The 21,482-nt window shown below is 42.3% G+C and overlaps 1 protein-coding gene across 1 annotated transcript; it reads right to left on the minus strand.

The window, feature by feature from the left end:
- Window positions 1-1,155: 1,155 nt before the first annotated feature.
- Window positions 1,156-20,505, minus strand: LOC124997143 (beta-amyrin 28-monooxygenase-like). The gene is made up of 11 exons (XM_047570752.1): window positions 20,091-20,505; window positions 19,196-19,273; window positions 18,673-18,757; window positions 18,323-18,358; window positions 18,083-18,222; window positions 17,628-17,751; window positions 17,146-17,290; window positions 16,757-16,867; window positions 13,020-13,147; window positions 7,746-7,833; window positions 1,156-3,250 (listed from the first exon to the last, which is right to left on the minus strand). The coding sequence occupies exons 1-11, from the start codon at window positions 20,278-20,280 to the stop codon at window positions 3,110-3,112; spliced, it is 1,266 nt and encodes a 421-aa protein (XP_047426708.1). The 5' UTR covers window positions 20,281-20,505; the 3' UTR covers window positions 1,156-3,109.
- Window positions 20,506-21,482: the final 977 nt, after the last annotated feature.

Genomic DNA, 21,482 nt, shown 5'->3' on the forward strand with positions numbered 1-21,482 from the left:
GAGCCTGCCTACCTGTCCCTTCACACAACACCACGTGGAGGACATACTGGCAGCTCTATGTCCTTGGACAACAAAGAGCCCTTAACTCTACAAACCGCAATTGTGATTTCAACTCATGACACACACAGCGAATTGTATTGCGGGATCCTGCCTACATAATGAGCACTTCAGCTTCCACTTACTGCAGAACGAGCTGCATTTAGAAGGAGGAAGATATATTCCACTTGTGCTCACCGCATTATTGGAATTCATTCAGCATTACATCCGTTAGACTGAATTCAAGAGGTCATTGTTTGAGACTACACACAGGGTCAGCTGAGATTTAAATTATGTTTTCACATGTGGACGGGTGGAACGCAAGGAATGCAGAAAAAAAAAATGTAGCTGTGTTCACGAGTTGGTTAAAATTGCGCAACAAGCAGCATGCCCGAATAAAACATTTACATGTTTACCGCTCAAGTGTAAAGGAATGGAAATTAGGAGTGAACTGTCGGGTCATTAACCTGAAGATCTGACCAAGAAAGTTTAAATTCACGGAGGGATTATAGGAAAGATTATAAACCAGTGGCTTCAGAATCTGATTTGTAGCTTAAACAGAGTCTGACAAACGCATTTTTTTTTTTTTGTAGACCAAAACAGACCAAAATACAGAGCCCAATTAAATGACAAGAAAACAAACTATACAAGAGAAACGCTTATGCATAAGAGGATTCACTAAAAGTCACTTTTGCCTGTCAAAAATTGCTGCGAGTAGGAGCGCCGGCTAACAGACACATGAAGGGAGAGCAGTGAGTCATACCAGTCGGCTCCCAAGAACCTTATTTTCAAGTGTGTGTTGGTGTGAAAAGGAGAGGAGTGCAGCAAAGTGAACAGTAGGTTTGGTAAGAAGCTCTCCGCAGGACAAGAGCATCTTTCTGAGACACTGATTATGTTGCTGCAGACAGCACAGCACATTAGAGGGTACATGTTGTACACGTTAGCATTTTAGGTGCTAATCAAACTGTAAACTGCAATAATATAAAACTCATCGCACACAACGTTAATATTGCTACATGTGGAACGGTGTTGCCTGGGAAATATTAGATTTTGGGGATAAGTATCTTATCGGGGGATGAAAATGGTTGCACACAAATCATAACAAGAACAACAAATAAGTGCAATTTGAAAAAGTGAAGAATGATTTTATTGCCAGCCAATCCATTCACATTATTATAAAAGACTTATTAAATTGCTGATATAATCACATGATGCTTGAAATGAGGTTAGTGGTTCGGGACTCCCTATGGACAGAAAAGTATAACTGCTGAATAAACAAGAGGTTCTAATAATAGACAGGAGAGGTAACCAATACGTCTACATTGGAATTAAATTTTATCACAAGAATGATTGGCTGGAAAAATGTAAAATGTGCCAAGAGATGCGACCAATAAATAGAAGTATACTGCATGTCATAAGATCTTCTCTCATCAGCAGTCTCAGAAGATGGAATTTCAGAAGATGGCAGAAATGCACCATGAAGCTGCTATGAAACAAGAAGATAATGAAGCAACAGCAACTCAAGATTGATTATAACTACTAAGTGTCACAGTATTATAAAATTATACATTAAAATTTAAAACAAAACAAAGACACATTCAACTAAACACAGCTGAACGAAAGCCAAACACAAATATACACAAAACATCTTCGGTGCCCATAAAAAGTGTTTCCCTATTTGAATGTTATTGCTTTTATAAATGGAATCACGGTGAATATGAGTGACAGATGTTCAATTAATTAAAATATACAATATGGAATAAATTATCCTCACAAGTTGCGTGACAATGTGGACACCTATGGTCACTCTGATGGAGCTAAAAGAGATGCCCTTGAGGAGAAAGCCGATGGTAAATCATGGGAGTCTTCAGGGTCAACTGAAAGAAGAAACTTTGGTTTGATTTGACCAAAATTGAACTTTTGGACATCGCTGCATCAGCCCAAACACACCATCCTCACAGTGACACATGGTGGTGGCAGCATCATGCTTCTCAGCAGAAGCTCCTGGTTGACTGGCTGGTAAATTACATTACTCTATAAAAATCCATATTCACAAGAATTCATATATTGTTTGTCACAAAAAGCCAACTTATATTACACTGTTTATAAAAGCAATAAAAGGGGTGAACACTCTTTATAGACACTGCATGTGATAAGACACACAAGTACTTAAGTTGCACATGAATAAATATCATCCTAAAACTAAATCTTATCAATATTGTAACACAAAATAGCTCAAGTCTTCATTCAAATCATTGAGGTTGCTTGAAATGCCTTCTACCATTGTTTACCTTAGATTCAGATGCCAACTGAACGCTTTCAAAAATAACCAGGTTAGTGTGTGTTCGTGTGTGTGTGTGTGTGTGTCTTGCATACTAAAAGGAGGCAAGTCGGTGCCGGTATGACGAACCGTTGCTAGGCAGTGGTGGTTGCTAGGTGGCGGGTGGGGGTCGGGGGAGAGGGGCGAGACAGGTTTGCCGTCAGTGATGGAATCTGAGGGTTTACCTCTGTTTTTGTGTGTTTTCTCGTCTTTATCGGTCTGAATATTGATACTGCAGCGAAGGGAAAAATGCGATTTCCACCTCAGCGAAGATGCAGATTTGGAAAAAAAAGGGAGGAATTCAACCTAGATGCAATTTTTGATGTATAATATTCATTACAGTTCAGTGAGACAAAGACTTTCACGTAGTGGGTGTTGTGAATCTTTTAAAACCTTTTTAAAATGTAGAAAAATGTAAAAAAAAAAATAATAATAATAATAATACAGAGCATACATTTTTGTCTAGCAGTGTCACATTCAACAAAGGAAGAATGACTCATTGCTAAATCATCTGCAGCATATCTGGCAGAGGAACAAACAGACTGAGACTAGCACACTCCGCGGCTTTCCCCAGGATGATTACTGTATTCCCCGCAGCAGGGGAAAGCCTCACAGTTTGCCATCTGCCCTCTGCCTGCGTTAAGACACACTTCAGATGTTTTACCGCCACATTCTGGTAAGAGTACATTTGGTTTTCGGTGTGTGCGGCAGGTACACCATGAAACGCACTGTGCATCCCTAGCTGGTGTCACTTTAGACGGACGTACTCAGCTGGGTGAAGGAGATGGTGGGGGGGTTGGCGGGGCGAGACACGGGCAGCCATTTGTACTCGAGGTCCTGAGACGGAGGGTCCAAACACCAGTCATAGTGCTTTAACAGGTACGTGCAAGCTTCCTGGCAGCAAAACGTAAAAAAGAAAAATGCTGTTTTATTTTCAGTATCTTACATAAACAGAACTTACTCGGAGTTAAGAGCAGAGGAGGTGTAGGTGACTTATTTTTATTTTATTTCACAGCAGAGCAAAAACAAAATGTTAAAGTAGAAGGCACTTGGCAAAGCTAGGGCCTCCGCCGACGCTGAATAGGAGTCCAACTTGCAAATCTGCAGCCTCCACAACACTGTTGCTTTCCAGGTTTGAAAATAGCAACAGTTCTTGGCAGCCAAGTTTTAATGGAACATCGTGTACTTTTGACTTAGTTCCTACTTTCGAAATCTAAAAGTTAAAAATTACCACTCCAGTCACACTATCCCTCATTGTTCATTTGACACAGGTTCAACGAAACCTGATATTCCATCCTATCCTACTCCGTCATATCCTGCACACAAAATGCAGTCAGAGCTCCACGGCTGGTGATGTCATAGCGATAACCGGTCAGTGGTTTATCCCGAGCGTCCAAAACACACACTCTCCCTGCCTGCCTCCACTTTATGAATGAAGATTTTCCTGATGAGGGGGGAGGGGGAGATGAATGAACAGGGAAGGGGATGAAGAGGAGACAGGAGGGAGGGAGCGGAGGAAGGATGATGAGAGTGGGGGTTGGGGGAGGAAGGAGGAGGACAGGGGAAGGATGAGGCAATGAGTCACATCTCTGACCTAGATCCCAGCGGTCTACTTTATACTCTGGTCATGCCCTCCTCTGGTGTGTCTGAGTGTGTCTGCAAATGGTCAGGCTGCTGAAAGCGATTCAAATGTTGCAAACAGTCGAATCTATCAGCCACAACAGCACAGAGGAGAGAGAACAATGTGCTTCAGCATCAGTGCAAGGCTATTGAGATGAGATCATTTTTAAATAGCAAAGTAATACATGCCATCAAAATAAGTTATATGACATCGATTGTGTCATTTTTCAACAGTGCAACTAGGAGTTAACTCAAAACCTGCTATATTTCTCTATCTATCTAATAATCACCATCAGTCTGTGTCTGTAAAGTAAAATACTCAAAATAATTTAAATGCTAAAATGCGTGAGCTAAAAATGTAAAATATAACAATAATGCAACAAAAAAAAACTATGAATCACATTTTACAAATATACATTGCACACACACTATGTGCTACATGTATATCCATGTGCCAGCAATTTTCGGTCCACATTATCCAACTTCATAAGCTTCACAGGCCGCTCGTCATCTTTACTCAATAATCCAATTTCGACCGAGATATGATCCTCCTGCTGGACAGTGTTACCACTGCGGACTACACACCTGAGCTCCAGTCAATCACGCACAACATTTGAGAATGACTCATGCGTGTCTGTGTGGAGGATTGAGTCATCGCTAACATTTGCATTTTGGACAGCAGTAACACCCCCATGATGTGTCGCGGTTTTTGTTCTTAAGTATTCTGAAAACATTAACTAGATGTCTCGTTGACTGTGATCCCCCGACGTCAAATGGGTTAAATGATGTAGTTTATTTGCACTTCTGTGTGACTGAGTTGACAATCTGACTCAGTGGATGTGGTCTGTTGAGATAAGCCTCTCATCAGCTGACTGGTGCAATCTGCTTCTTTCCCTCTGCTCTCTTTCTTGCTTAGTTCATTAGGAAGCAGCAGCGTTAAGTAGTTGCCCTGGCAAGGCAGCTGTGCACCGGCTTGAAATAACACACAACTACAACGCGTTTTGTACGTTTTCAGCACTTGACGGCAATAAAAATGCCTCATGCATCAGCAGGTTAAAGATTATTTAACTCCTTCCTCTAGCAGCCAGTGCTTGGTTCATACTAAGCTACTAACTTTGGGATGTCGGCCCCATGACGCCAAGGAGTTACATTTGTTAAATAGCTAAAGTTGGTTGTTATATCTGACAAAAAATGCAGATGTGCTGTGAAAGAAACATTTAACCTAATCTTTAATCTGCCCACGTGAGGAAGCCGGTCCAGCAGATAAAGTGTTTAACTTCACACCTTGGGATCCACCAGCAAGGCAGAGAGTTTGTTTTCAAGTTGGTGTCACCCAACCCAAGGCTCACGAGACATGTGTACACATTTGTTCATATGCACACACCCGTTTCTAGAGGGACTGAATAAACATGGGAAATGAACCTTTCCTTCCTGTGGGGACACCTGTAACACACCTATGTTGTTCTGCTTCCTTGTATAGGCTGTGTGAGTAGGGCTGGGTGCTATGACCAAAAATGTATATCACTGTATTTTTCAAAATTTTGACGTATCTCAGCATTGTTTTTTTTTTTCATGCATAATCTGGTGTTCACAACATTTTCTACTGGTTGAGAGAGGAATTAATGCAGTAGATTGACTAAGGATGGACTATTTTACTGTGACGATGAGTAAATGATCCCACACTAGTAGTAAAACAGGTTTGCATGGAACCATGTTGGCACTGCCTGCTGATGTGGAAATCTGGGATAAAAAAAAAAAAAAAAGAACTAAATGTTATCAAGATGAAATGAAGAAACAGGGACAACACGACCGGCTACCGTAATCACTGTAGTCTGTGTGCAACATTTTTCCTCATCCATAAAAAGCTAAGTCTGGGGACATTTTTGGGGACAGCTATAGCCGGGGGACAGGTCATCCAAAACAAGGATTGTCCCCGGAAATCAGGGATGTTTGGTCACCCTAAACAAAACAAAAAACTTTTTTTTTTCTTTTTTTGGCACAAGACTTCTTTTGAAATTTTTTCCGTCTTCACCACGCCTCACAGAGACACAGTTGTACCATGCGTATTTAGAAGCACTACGTTGAAAACGGTCCAGTCTAAAACAGTGTTTTGTGGCGCAGTGTCACGCATACACCGGTATGCCCGTAGAGTAAAAATTAATATCATCGGTATTCGGTATAAACCGGTATACTTCCCAGCCCTATGCGTGAGAGTGTCCAAAAAACTGTATATAGGTAACGCTGCCATGGGGACCACTGGTTGAAACGGGGCAGTCAGTCCCTGGATCTCTCCCTCTGGTATATCTACCAAACAAACACACACAGCCTAGTGTTTCATCATTCCCATGAGCAGTGCACTATTTACTGAACTGTTGGGGGATGGTCCACCTCTCATCTCTTTTTTTTTTTCTTTCTCTCTCTCTCTCTCTTAATGTTAGTTGTGCTGAACTGCGCTGCGAGTTGAGCCCCGGGAAGCCCCGGCTGCCAGACACAGCTGGCTCACTGTGAAGATTGTTCCAGAGCACCACACAGAAAAGTAAAGTACTTAATCTGGACTTCCACTTCCTAGACACCCCTGGTTATTTTGGCAACCAGACTTCAGACTGCCAGAACCTATTTCCCAGTCCGCTAGTGGCCAGCCAGATCGTTTCTAGCTGGCTAGCCCCAGCCTGCCAACTTCATGACAACTCCAGCCTCTGAGTTTTTAGCCACCAGCCAGTTATCCAGCTGGATGTCAGAGAACTTGCCAGGCCCGACTCTGACATCATTCTAGGAGAAAGCATCGACGCTGGCATGCCCCATGGTCAATCAACCGACACTTGGCCTCTGTGGTGACTTGACCAGGCAGCAGGTCTGGCAGTAGTGTCCACATCTAGGCATCGTACCCAGCTGATCGCAGCACAAGCCTCGTCTACATCATGCAGAGGCCAGTTGTCTTCGCTGTTGAACCTCTGAATAGCACCTGTGATCTGCCCAGCCTCTCGTCAGAAGCCATCCAGCCATTTGCCCAAGTCCTCTGATCCGTTTTTCAACAGCCAGTGCATTGTCTGCCTGAGATTACGGTTCCTTCTGCGAGTCATTTTTTCCAGTATTCTTTGTTGTTATTTTATGTTTTTATGGTTCGGAGTAAAGGCTCTTAAGCTGCTGCCGGACAATTCCAGTATAACCTAAGCGTGTAGCCTCCACCGCAGTCTCCACTGCATTTGCATTGCGCTCATGAGTCTGGCTACCTCTGTAAAATCATCACCCAAATGCTCGTCAGCGCAGTTTCTTTTTTGACACACGGGTTAATTTTCCTGCTTCACTCTCAACAATGGTGACTGAAACTTTCGCCAAAATTTTGCCGAACACGGTTCATACAAATATTTGTATCTCTGAACATCCTCAGTTAAACTTTGCTCGATGTGTTCCATCTTTATTGATCCAAGACAATTAACTGGAAAATTGCGGAGATGGAGGAGCAGCCAGGAATACTAAAGTGGAAACATGCAACTACCGAGCGGACCATGCGGCCTGCGTCATCGCATGCTCTGCACTTGCACCGTGATAATGCACCTTTGTTTATAATACTGTCTCATTCCCTCTGTGCCTTGACACATAACACTGAATACGTGAGTAGTGGAAGAGGATAAACACACTGAAAGTAAAAATTTCTAAATGAAGTCATCTTTGCTCAAGAAGAAGACAACTTTACAGACTGAATGAGAAATAATAATCACAAGTGTGTGATTGAGTGGTCTGTGAGAAAAGGTGTCATGAGCAAAGTCACCTTGAGGAAGACATTAGTAAGTTTAACTCCGATGCAGCTCCTGGACCCGTTGCCAAACGAACACAGGAAATGCTCCTGGCCTGCATTCCTGCACGTACAAAAAAAAAAAAAAAAAGAAATCACAGTTACTCAGTGAAGTTACTCAGAAGTGTTCAATAAATCAATATTTTTTCACAAAACACAAAAAAAGGCGAGGTAAAACAATCCGGGTATTTGTTTGGCATTTCAAATTTTAAAGGTTTTCTACAAATAAGAGCTCAGTATTGTTCGAGCCCACTCATAGTTATCAGCACAATAATGGCTGTGTTATGCCTGCTCCTTACGTCGCTGTCAAAGAAGGCGTTGTTATCTGGCCGATCATCCGATAAGATCATATGATGCAGACATGATGAGCGAACATCACATGACAAAACTTTATATACATTACTTAAAAATGAGCGCAGACATAATAAAATCTGGCACTGAGGGCCATATTTCTCTCTACACAAACAAAAGTGCTCTGTTTTGGCCAAATGTTTTTCACTCTGGGCTACAATGCAGTATTGTCAGCTCGGTCCATTTAGTCTTATACTAATTTCTATCAATAAAATCATGAGCACATTCAGGGTTTCCGTGTCTGCTAGCTTTCCGTCTTCTTTAAGTGGCTTTGCTAAAGAACTGCAACATTTCTGGAGGCTCCATGAAGCAACTGGTAAAACCAAGTATGAACCCATGCATGAGGCAGACATTATTTCTACAGAGTGGTAAAAATAACCAAAAAACTCAGACAGGACACTTTTCACTTCGAACATAAAGGTTTCCAAATACAAACCAGCTGAACTAAACAAAAAATGGATCAGGAAGAAAAGTGCATGAAAACACAACATGGACATGAATCAGTGTCCTGCCTTGATGCCCCGGCTTTGTCTGGCATACCTGCTGTAACTTTCCGATACAAACCTCTAAAAATACACTGAAAATAAACAGATGCTGGCTGTTTCAGGCCATCAGTCAATAGCCTGCTGATGCAGGCCATCTCTTGCCTCTCATGTCTAATGCATCCTGTCTTCCTGAAACCTGAGCTCTGATTAAAGGCAAACAGGAAGCATTAGTGGTGTGTATAGTCTGGGTCCAGTGTGTCAGATGGTTGGTGTGTGTGAGAAGGGAGATTATTAGTGTTCTCGCTAGCATCTGTCTAATGGTTTAATGTACTATTAGGTCCATCCTGAAACCGTAAGACGTGTGGAAATCTTACCAAGCGGTCCAGCATGAGAATATATCAAATATGGCGAGTGGAAGGGAAGTGAATCGGAGAAGCATAATCTAGTTTATAGTATGAGAGTAAGAGTCAAAAGATGGACAGGTCTCTGAGGTCAGGACATTTACTTAATCAGAGTAGAGAGTATTCATTTTAATTGAGCAACACTGACTTTTAAATGACTTTAAAAACAAAGGTCCAGGTATTCTTATTTGCGTGTCACTGAATGTGGAGTTCAATAACAGGGTATTGATGTATATCGTGGACAATTTAACATATGATCTGTATTTGAGAAGGCTCATCGGCTACAACACTGAATAACTGAACATAACAACTTTGTCCAAAGTTTCCTACAAGCAAACACTTTCTGGACGTGTAATTTATTTTGTAAGTTAAAGGGAGCATGGCAGATGGTGAATAGTAGCAACCTACTGAATCAAAGCTGCTGAGACACGAATCAACACTTGAATTTAGAAACGTCAGAATAAAATCAGACAGAAGACAGGACGTCAGTTGGGCCTTTAGCCTTGGGTTGAAGGTACAAGCTTCGTATCCAGGAGAACATATGTACAACCAGTCACACAAAATCTACAAGGGGAACTGGGGAATTTTACCCCAAAAGATCTTCCCATGGGCAAATTGTATAATCCTTTCATTTATATATAGAAAAGCACATTTCCACTTCAAATTGAAACATATGTTAGTCAGAAGATGGACACTTCCTGTTCGCAGATTTATATAAAACCACAGTCTGCTACAGTTAACGAAGAGTTTTATCTGTGCTCGGTAGCATTTCCGAATCGTTTATCTAGGGTCGGAGTCTGCGTGGGCGTTTGGCTGATAGGACGTCAACTTGCCAGCTCCAATACGCGTTTCCAAATGGAAAAACACACACACACAAACACACACGCATAAAGACACACACTGTAACAATATGCACTGAGTCACACACAGTGGACAATATATCCAACTATCACACACAAACAGATGAAACTGCGGTGATTGTAGGTGGGCTCGTTATGAAATAGGACTGCAGTCATTAAATTAAACGGCCAGGTGGCCGGGCAACTATCAAGGCAGACAGGAAAGCAGTCTCCAGGAAGACTGACAGACGGAGGAGCAGGTAGGAGGGGAGGAAACAGATCGGATGATAAACGGAAGGCAGGCGAAGATATAGCGAGCCCACAGACGGAAAGATATTTATAGACAGATGTTTATTGAGGTTAAGATCAATTCAGGGAGTTCAAACCTCCTACATCTACAATTACTTCTCAGCGTCAGATCCATTGGTTTTTGGGGGGTTTTCTTTTTATATATATGAAAAAAAAAAAAAATGCAAAACATTATGCAAACTAACTTAGCCGCGGATCTCATCTTATTTATGTGAGCGGCGCGCGGATTCAACTCAACATTACCTGCACGACCACCTTCATGGGAGTGAATGTCATCCAGTGAACTCATAATTTTTTCACAGCAATATAGATCCACTGCACAGGAAAGGGGAAATCTCTATCGGCTTAGGCTACACAGACTGACAGCTTGCCGGTAAGATCAATTATTGGATTTTGACACAATCCAAGAACCCGCATGTGCTTCAAATGTGGATCTCTCAGACCTCCAGCTGAAACGCTTTCAGCAAAGACACAGCAAATTTTACTGCTCTCTTTTTGACTTAATGTTTTTTTGTTTAATGCATTGGAAACATTTACATATTTCACATTTTAATACAGAGTTGGAGGAGGGGAAAAGCTCCTCTGACTCATCCCTTAACCCCATCCCCACCTGCAAGACACACACGGAGCACACAGGGAATCCCCCATTGGTAAAAACAGGTGTGAGGTGGCCAGTTACCATGGCAGCAGCTATCTGTCTGTTCATTCATTGATTTTTTTTTTTTTTTTTTTTTTTTTTATTTCCTCAGCTGACTATGTTGCCTTTACGCACTCTTCAACACATTTAAAATGGCTTCCCTTAGCACATGATGTCAGTTTGTTTATTTTAAACTATAAGACTGTAGCTGAACCAGTCAGATTGAAGATTTCACTTTATAGGAATCACCCTTTTTCTTTGGTGACAGAAAACTGCTTAACCCCCACTCCGCACACAAAAACCACACACACACACGCACGGGGAATCCCTATTGGTAGAAATAGAGACAGGTGACCAGTTTCCATGGCGACAGCTACCTACATACATACATTCACAGACTTGGTTCGCTCCCTGCTCTGTCGCCTGAATGAACCAGCATGAATGAGAAGAAACAGGTGAATGGGGGAAGTGAATGAACAGGAGTGACATGTGAGAGAAAGGGTTAATGATGAAGCCGTTGTTTTAGCAGAGCAGGCGGCAGACTGGGGAGACCCATGTCCATTCTCTGATGAGTCACAACACCTTTAAGTGAGACCTACACAATATTAAAAAGGTGGTCATAATGTTATGCCTAATCAGTGTATATGTAAATATGTGTTCAGATTTGTTTGTTCAGAGTCACTGTCACTGCAGCGGTTGCTATAGTAAAGATGTAGGCGTATGTATCCATTAACCTGCAGGGTTTTCAGCACAGAGACACGAAGCGAGTCGCAGTCTAGACCATTTGTCTGAAATCTTATTGCGCATCTGAACACAAATAAAAGCACGACTTGTGTATCAGCAATCATTATTTTAGAAATGCATAACCATTCAAACATATGGCACCGTCAGCGTCACCGCAGGTGGATGAGACGGCGACAGCTATTCTTAAATCAACCACTAAACGTGTGTAAAGAGGAAATAGCTGTGTGGTGCCAGTTGCTGTGGTTACCTTCAGTTTAATTTAGAAATGCGGTCATACTGTGGGTTTAGAAACACACGTCTTGATTGCAGATATGATATGGCTTCATTCACACTGCTGTTACTTGATCACTGTTGCCATTCACACTTCCAGGACTTCTTCAGCTATTCCTGGTTTCAACTGAAGTCTTTTACCTCACTATTATCAAAACACAATACCAATAATTTATGGTAAAACTCTCAGTTTAGATAATGCTGTATACTGTGTTTACCATTTACTGTATGAATGACTTCTTTCTTTTTCTCCACAGAGTGGTCACTGATTGATTAATAGGAAAAGTAATCACCAGAGGCCACACAATATCACTTCAGTGGGAAACCTATTCTGATACCTCCATCTTTGTATTGACTTTGTCCTAAATTCATCAAAAAGAAGTTAACAGCCTGAAAAAGTCAAAAAACATGTCAGATACCTTCATGTGTCGGTCATGACAGTGACAGCAGTTTTTAAAACGTGCCTTTGCCTTTAGAAAAAAAAGTTAAATTGCTTCATCTGTTGTGTTTTTAATTTCATTCCTAAACGGAAAGTTAGATATTTTAAGAAGTGAAACCATCTAAAATCACAAGTAATGAGTCGAGATTCCTGCAAAGCTTTTTTTAACTTACTGCAACTCAGTGACGGGTCAGAAACTCCTACTCAGTAGAGAGTTGACAGAGGATAATGCAACACATTCTGCAGAAGTTTTACCATCACTGTGTGGCTGTTCCCCAAAAGGTCAGCTTTCTTACTAATAATTAGCGTTTAAAAGCTCACCAGACTTACCCACCGCAAGTAAATCCAGTGATCCCCCACAATAACATTCAAAAGATTTGATTTCATAACATATATTTAGTGTTTCACGCGGATCTCGAAGGCCTTGTAAACAATGGACAAAACTTAAGTTTCCTGACTCTTCTTAATGGGACACTCAAGGTTCAACCAAGATACTGGCTTGTTTTGGTTCCCTAGTGCAGGATTTTGTGGATTCTGCCAGTGGTAGATGTATGCTATGGTAGTGACAAAACTAAGAAGAACAACTGGAAATGCAGGATATTAATGTTTGCGCTGCTGTGGGTCTGTTAGCGCTGCACCTTATGTAACAATTTTTACTGTAGATTGTTGCTGCCTTTCAGATGAAGCCACTCTTTAAACCAATGAGCATTACATATATGCCATCCCGTGGTTGGAGCTTCTATAGTGAATGACTAGATAAACCTAAGACCCTTACCTCCCGCTCCATCTCTCCGGCAGGAACTCGTCAGGCTGATGGAACACCTCCGGGTCACGGTGGACAGCGTGGCTGATATAGATCGCACCGTAGTCTTTTGGGACTTCAAACCCCGCGAGGGTGGTGTCCTGCATAAAAACACACACACACACACAGAAAGAGACATAACATCATTATGTCTTATGTACAGCGGCCAGGCATAACACTATGACCCCCTGTATAGTATTGTATAGGTCTCCAATGTGACTCCAAAACAGTCATGACTCATCAGAGAATGGACATGGACCTTCCAGTTCATCCCGCAGATACTTGATCAGTTTGGGATCTAGTGAATTTGGAGGCCAGGTCAACACCTTGTGCTGTTTTTTGAGTTGTCTCTAAACCATTTTCGCGACCATTTTCATGACTGCTGGATGAGTGCCACATGTCTAAGTAACACCCGCATGAATGCCAAGTCCAAAAGTTTCCAGCAGAACACTTTATTTACTTCTATCACTGGTTTTAATGTTGTGACTGATGGGTGTATCTTTTGTAGATTAGTTTCACGCTAGTATCATCTGACACAAAAGTCATGTTGCATGCTAACAGCACGCATTTTATCACGTTGGTGTGTAGTTTGATGATGAAGGTGAAACAAATGACCACCTTTACACTGTGAAATGAGATAGCCTAGAATGTGTTGCCATTACACGCAAAGTGTGTCAAAAATGAAAAGTGTATGTACATATTAATGACATCATGTGGATGGAATTACTTTCATTTTTTTAGGGGGTTATACAGTAACGTAAATTAGTGACTCGCTATAATTTGTTCTGTGATGATCTTCTTCTCTTACACTGGAAAGCCCCTGGTTCCAAGCATTTAGAACAGTTTCCTATGCTATCTGAAGCATCGCTTCAAATGGCCGCTGACTGCGTGTGCAAACCTTGCGAAATATTAAAAAAACTGAAATCTTTCCACTTGTAGAAATTTCCCGTTTGCACTGAGAGCTTCGTACGTTCTGGATAGTTTTACTGTACACTGACAACAATCATCAAGATACTGAAAAACACATGTCTGCTCGAGATTACACTCCTACAGTTGACCTGATTGGATTTGTATCGTTTGTGTCACACAAACAGGCAGAATGGGGAAGACAAGCGACACAGCTGTAAGAACATACTTCTAATAGGCTTTGAATCAAAATGAACGGGACACGCTTTTAACCCCCAACGATAGCTCCTTGTTAAACTAAATTTCCCGAGCCCTTTCCCCCCACCCCACTAAGCTCTGGTGAAAAGTGCCACCTTGGGGCAAAAAGACCACTAGCCCAGTTGTTGCCCTTTTAATTCAGCTTTTCACTACATCCATTAGCAGCTGCACTAATGGACTGCTGGAGAACAGGATCGCTGTTTCTCTTTCCTCCGCGCACAATGCCATTTTTCTCCATGCGTCTCTCCGGTGGAGTGGAAAATCTTTTACAAATCTCTTTCTTCCTCATTCACTGAAAGATGCCTCTGCCCTTACTGACTTCAGTCTTTCTCCCTCTCACCCCTCTCTCCCTCTCTCTCACACACACACTTGCAAACACACATTCAGTCTGCTAAACCCTTGCATATCTTAGTTCCACCTGAAGGAGATTCTACTTTTTCCACCTGATGGTGAATACTAATAATCTCACAAGGTCTTTTCAGAACAGTCACAGCACCTCCCTCTTTCTTCCTGCTTATTAATAGAGGTTACACAAGTGTATTGACAGGGGATGGGCAATGGCAATATGTCACCAATTAACTGTAAGCAGCCTTCAAAGGCCCGCTTTTAAACTTTAGTTGGAGGACGTTGCAACACAAACAACCTCACGTGCGGCTAAGTCACCGTAGATATCCTTTCCTCTTGGTCATGTGATCATTTTTATTTGCCTCTGCAGGCCGGTTCATACAGTGCATTTACTATTTGCTAATATTCTACAAAACCCCACATGTGATGAAACCGAGGCCGCCAGTAAATCAAAGGGCAGCGGTGCGTTTCCAAGAAGAGATAAAACTTTCCACTCTGCTTCATCACCAGCACACGTCAACCCGCTAGTGGATAAATAAATAAATATTTAACAAAAAAAAAAGGAGGAAGAAAACAACCCTGACCCCCCGCTACTTTCCTCCCGGGGAGCGGAGCCAATCAATCACAGAGAGGGATCAATGTCACTGATTGGGCAGTTGCGTAAGCCATTTTCATGAGGTCACCGTGATCAAAGAGGAGGCAGATACCCTGCGAGCGGACCACCAGCCCTGACAGCCAATCACAAGACGGGACTTTGAGTGTGGGAATCTATTGGCTGATGTCGGCTCCGGATGAAATCATTTTAATGAATGAAAATCCATGTCGTAACGCAGGCACCGGGCCTATGGGGTATAAAAGTCATACGTATGGAGTGATTAGATTTTACTGGACTTTTGTTGGCAAACTTTCATTTATCATCATCATCTGGCAAACCAACAATATCGCCTTTGAATAAAAACAGAACAGCCCTGCAGTAAATGCGTATTTGATTAGGCCCAGGTCTGCTTTTCAAAAGCAGATCGATTTGTCTTTTTGTCTGCCGATGTCTCACGTGTCAGTCACCCTCTGTTCATGATTATTAGTGAACGACTTGACGTATTGGCCACCTCCCCTGTAACACCGAGAAATGTCCCAGAGGTTGTAACAAGACTCTCAAAGTAATTTCCACATAAAATGCAATAATTTCATATCCAACATTAAGAGCAGAGGGCGCACACACAGAGCAGTGGGCAGCCTCGTGCAGCAACAGGGGAGGGTTCGGTGTCTTCATTAAGGACACTTTCACCAGAGATGCACATTTCTTCCTTTAGTCCCAAGCACACCTCTTGAACCATTAGGCCCCAGCTGATGTGAGAGACTACTGTGGAGCTTATATAATATTTATTTATATTTATTTATTTTCTTCTCTCCGTGACTCTTCATTTGCAGTGCACTTACTTTCATCTAGAGGCATATGCCGCCATCTAGTGGAAGATGGAGCAAAACAACTTATGAAGCCCTTTGGAGCATCACCACCACTACACAAGGATAAAATATTGCTACAAATCCTTAAAATTGTGCAGAATTAGCAGGTATTTGTTAAAGCGGGGGTTGAAAACTCTTCTTAAATGCCTTAACTGTTACTGACTGTCCATCCAACAACCTTGTTTACGTATAAAACACTGTATAATTTAATTCTTAGCAATGTAAATGATAATATAATCCCATGTTTTGCTACTTTATGTTAATGACCAGGGTTTAAGATTTAGTGGCATGTAGTAATGAGGTTGCAGCCAACTGAACGCATCTCGATTATCCCTTTCTTTCTGAACAGCAGTTAAACACTCCTCCAGTGTCAGAGTTAATCTTGTCCCTTTTGGAATACCGTACAAAGAATTATGTTTTTGTCATTCTGAGCTGACAAAAAAGATGACAGTCATATTTACCGTTGACTTAATACAATCATAATTTTGCTATCAGGTTCCTCTAAAATCTTTTAAGATATTGTGAATAGAAAAACATGTAAAAATCTCCCGTTTCAGACAGGTTTGTGGAAAGCAGCAGTGTTTTCAAAACGTGGAAACAGATGAACGCATTTTAAACTGATGATGACATGACACTGAGCTGATATGCAAAACACAAACCAGCGGCATGAGACAGGATCTCTCTGTTCAAAACACTAAAATTCCATCATGAATCCAGGCCCGGGTGACCAGCTTCACCTGATCTGCTAGTCGGCGTCCACCAATGAAAGGCGGCCACAGTCTCTGCACCTCCAGCAGCACTCTGTGAAGGTAATCGGGGTCTTCTACGGCCTGACGACGGACCTCCATCTGAACAACGGAAAAGGAGGGATTTAAACCAGGCGACCACACAGAAGACCACAAAAAGTTGTTTCAATATCATATGCAGTGTTTTACCATGGGTTTCATCGGGGTATCAACTGTTGCATTTAATAATGTAGAACAAATTTTCCTTTTGGCACTCGTTCTTATAATTGAATGATTGTCTTAAAGGATCATCTTCTGTGAACGTTTTACTGCCAACAGGACTTGGGCTTTTTTTCATCTCTCTATTGTTGCCACATTTTCTCTCATCCTCTTGCCCGTACCTGTTCGTTTCCACTGAGTGCCACTGTGAAGGAGGTGAGCAGCGATGCCAGGGCTTTGGGAATGAGCGCCGAGATGAACAGCAGGAGGTGCTGGGCACCAGAGCTGGAGTCGGGCAGCGGCAAAGAACCGAGAGTGCCGACAAAACTGAGAAGGGGCCGCAGGGACAGGGAAGAGACAGACACGCCGAGATTAAAATGCTATGCGCTGACAGAGATCTGAAGCCCCCAGTGGAGTGTGATCCATCACAAAAAGACAGAGGTGACCAACACAGTTTGAGAGAGTATCAAAAGTCTGTTGCGTTAAACATTTGATCTGATTGTTGCAAACTAAGCTGTTCAACCGTGTAAAGGGAATGTCACTCTTCCGTGTGTTTGCAAACAAGACAAGAAGAGAAGATGAGGGCACAAAGACATGCAGAGTGGTTCCTTCTGTCTCTACCACATGAGTTAAGAGTGCGCTGTTCTGACATGTGCAGCCTCACCCCTGTGTGTCATTTTCCAGCTTGTCTTTGATGATGTCCATCAGTTTGTCCCTGGCGTCCATAGCGGTGGAGAAACCCGACGACCACAGGGGGACCTTCAGGCTGACTGGAGCAGAGATCAGGCCTGCAGGGGAGGGCCGAAAAAAAAGAGGCGTCAAGCCAAGGAACAAAGGTCAAAAAAAGAACAGAAATAAATGTTTACTGAAGTCAAAGGAAAGAGGAAGCGGAAGATTTTGCAATGCTATATTGCACATAGTTTACTAAACTTCAGGCAACATGAGAAAGACTGACTTTGGGAGTGGCGTGCATGCGAGTGTGAGTGTCTCTTTGCGTTGGGACTGTCATGGACTTGTGGCCCGCCCAGGGTGTCCCCCACCTCTCCCCCAGGGACACCCGGGATCACGTTCTAGCGAGGTGCAACGACTTCGACGTGTGTGCACAGTCCGTGGACCCACCATGCCAGTGTTGTGTGCAGAGCTCCGCGACTTCCTGGAAACGTTCAGGCTGCTCCTCTGCTCGTACGTTCAGAAAAATGCCCAACACCAACTCCGTCCCGAGTCTCTTAAAGGCCGTGTACACACACTCCGGCTGGCCACTGCACACACATTCATACACATTCTCATTTTGTGGCACACTCATGTTTTGCACATGGCCTTGGATATATTCTTTTTCTGGTATATAAAACTAAATGTCACCTGAGACGGAGGTCCTTCAGACGGCGTTCACATACACTGTAGAGAGAAACAGGCGAGTTTTTGACACTTAAAACAGAGAATCAGCTCTTGCTCAAGAAACCTTTGCCACGGATGGCAACGAGCCAACTATTGCGCCAATGAACCCTTTTGACTTGCACCACACCAAATGTCCATTTTAGGTGCCACTGTGGACATTCGTGGAACCGAGGCCACATGTCTTGACACACAGCTACAGCCCCATTTAAACAATCATAAAGGATCATAAGGCTTTCCACATCATAACAACAAAAACGTCAGTCTCGAGTGGTAAAATGCTGAAAAACTTTTTCCAACAACTGCCCTTTTCTTACCTGGTGATGTAATCTCTAGACGATTCTAAACAAGTTCCTGAGAACAGGCTAGTGAGAGACAGACGGAGGAGACATGCTTCTTCACCTAAAACACACAAACAAAAACTAAATTAGTATAACAGGACACATTAGTCTTGCATTTCTCACAACATTTCATGTGTTTGAGGCTTTAGGCCTGAGGTTAGAGCTGTGGCCTGTATGTAACGATGGATCCACCCACTGTAATTGACTTCCTGAGGAGTGGCTTTTGAAGCCCAGAGTTGCCATCTTGGCAGCTTTTGACTTGTAGCTCCAGGCTAATGCAAAAACGGGCAAAGAGGTGGAGCGTGAGTGGATCAGAGACGGCGAGCTTTTCCCTCAGCTGACATGAATGATGACGTGGAGACTAAAACACGTTTATGTCTGCTGTGACGTTGGACAATTTAACGAGATCAGCTCGGACTGACATGGTTTGAGGAAGTGCTGTTTGGTTCTTCCACATTGGCTTCATTTTCTGTCACTGAAAATTAATGTGACCACTTACCGTTTGTGGTTACAACGGTGTCACCATACACGTTGGTCATCAGATCAGTTGGATCCTTCAGGAACACATTGGACTTCTCTGAAACACATATTTCACAGGTTAATCTTCGAGCAGGTTTATTTGTATGCTTTAAAAAGCTAAGTAGACTAAGTCACCGCAGACACTTCCCTCAGATGCTCCTGTCCTGCCACTTCATTAGGAACACTAATAAAACAACGCACTTCAATACAACAGTCCTGCACTAAATCTTTGCTTCATGAAAGTCAGCTTTGTGTTCAGCATTACTATATACGAGAGGTCTGTTGATTCAGCCGTTTTCACTTTGGAGGAACATTTTGCTGATATTTCTTATATAATCTAATAATCTATAATCTAATATTTTTCTCAGTGAAATAAAAGATGAACATGATTATTCCTCAAACCATTTAATATCGATTTCTTTTCAAACAAGCGACATTTTAAGTACAAGTTCCAATAACATGGAATACACTAAAACCATGTACTTATCCAATCCAAGGCATCTGATTTAAATTTCACCCTGTTGGCCCTTTTTAAATATGTATAACTTAGATCATTTTAGACAAAGATTCAACATAGTTTATGTTTCTTAAGGAGCACAACCATTTGACTGCTCTGAATGTGACATTAAAACCTCTTTTCAGAAATATGCCCTCCCGCCAAAGGACCATCACGAGTCTTTCTCATGAGAGATCAGACTAATCCCGGGGTGCATTCTCCTCTATATGGAAAAGATTTCCTCTTTTTTTTTACCCCATAGCCTGAAGTCAAGGTCTGACTCACTGTGACGATGCAAAAGAGACCAAGTCACTATGAGCTGATCAACAGGTGCACATACATGCACAGGTAAGGTGCTCAGTAGCAGTGAAGGACTTACGACACAGTAGCTCTCTCATTCCCTGCACGGAGCAGATGAAGGTTGAAGGTCTGTTCAACACGCGGGTCTGAAACACTCTGCTCCCGTGCTTTTCGATCCTCTGTTGGTAGAAACTCACGGGGTCCCGGTAGAACTCCAGGGACCTGTCCCCGAGCACCGGCACACCTGCATTTCCTGGTAATTTAGACATTCAGGGTCAAGAGTAGAGGCGCGTTTTTTTAAGCTTTAAAAATGGATTCAGTCAGGATATCGAACCGGGTCTTCTCGCGGACTACACCGACGCTAAACTCGAGCAATAGCGGGTCCTGGTCCAGACTAACTCCTGCTGTCATCGCCTGTTAATAGTTTTAATCCGGGAAGTCGAGCCCGTATCAAATTCCTGCTATCTCATTGTTGTCACTGCTTTCTCTGAGGTAACCTAAAGTGTTCAGCTTACACAGGAGCGTGGTGCGTTCACTGGCACACCGTAAATTAGCTCGGGGTGTTACATACGAATTAGTCTCTCAGTTTTCTGTGATTTTTACTTCTGCTTCGACTTTTTATTTATTTTTTTTTGTCACCGTTCTGACAAAAAGAGCGCATTTTAATGGATGTTTGGACAAATCTTGAAGTAAAAAGACTAATGCGGTTTCTTTTTTCCATGAAAAGCATCAATCCATCAATCACCACACACCATTTTTCTTTTAAAGCTTGGTTTTGCCAAAGCATCTGTCCCAACACAGTTTCACAAAATAGAGCCACACCTAACATCGTTAGATAAAATACACAAAATTAGTGTTTACTGTGCTGACAGAATGTGTGAATTAATTTAAATAGAGGCGACTGTATCTGGGTAAATAAATACTGTGGCATGCCTTAGTTTTCACAACCTGCTTCAACCTGCTGCTTCAGTTATTTGGATGTTCTGTCCATGCAAATGTTGCAAGCAAAATGCCAGCCCTACAAAATGATTGGTTGTTTCGGTAGCAAAGAGAAGTCTTATGTTGTTATCATGTACACAATCTTTAGCTTAGTAAGCTTGCAGAGAGAACCCCTACGCCCAGAACTCTTAGTGTTGATGTTGATGCTGTTATATCAGTACAACACAATATCAGTACTCCTGTCACTCTCTTCTAAATCTTTTGAAGTGAAATTGTCCCTACCTCCACTTCTTTTGAAATAGGGGCTTTAACAGGTATAGGTGTACGCAAAGTGTTAATACCCGAAAGCAGAGAAAGCAAGCCTATGAAAAAGAGAAATACATGAAAATGTGTCAACAAGTTTCAGCCACAAGAGGTCAGGATTATACAGTCTCTCCGCTGGTCATTTCAGGTACAGTAATGTATGTAGTTGTACAATGTGGAGGTGTTGACATACATGTTGCCATGACCATGTAAGCTATACATCATTTCC

Source organism: Mugil cephalus, chromosome 19 (assembly GCF_022458985.1).
Source record: "Mugil cephalus isolate CIBA_MC_2020 chromosome 19, CIBA_Mcephalus_1.1, whole genome shotgun sequence".
Lineage (NCBI taxonomy): Eukaryota > Metazoa > Chordata > Actinopteri > Mugiliformes > Mugilidae > Mugil > Mugil cephalus.

What these genes read in the sequence shown, in the direction of transcription:
- LOC124997143 (XM_047570752.1), bottom strand. Translation starts at nt 20,280, where the DNA reads ATGTCTAAATTACCAGGAAATGCAGGTGTGCCGGTGCTCGGGGACAGG. An exon ending in CACCGTTGTAACCACAAACG is followed by an intron (nt 18,758 to 19,195) that starts GTAAGTGGTCAC and finishes TGTGTGTTTTAG; the next exon opens with GTGAAGAAGCATGTCTCCTC. An exon ending in CCGGAGAGATGGAGCGGGAG is followed by an intron (nt 7,834 to 13,019) that starts GTAAGGGTCTTA and finishes TTGTACGTGCAG; the next exon opens with GAATGCAGGCCAGGAGCATT.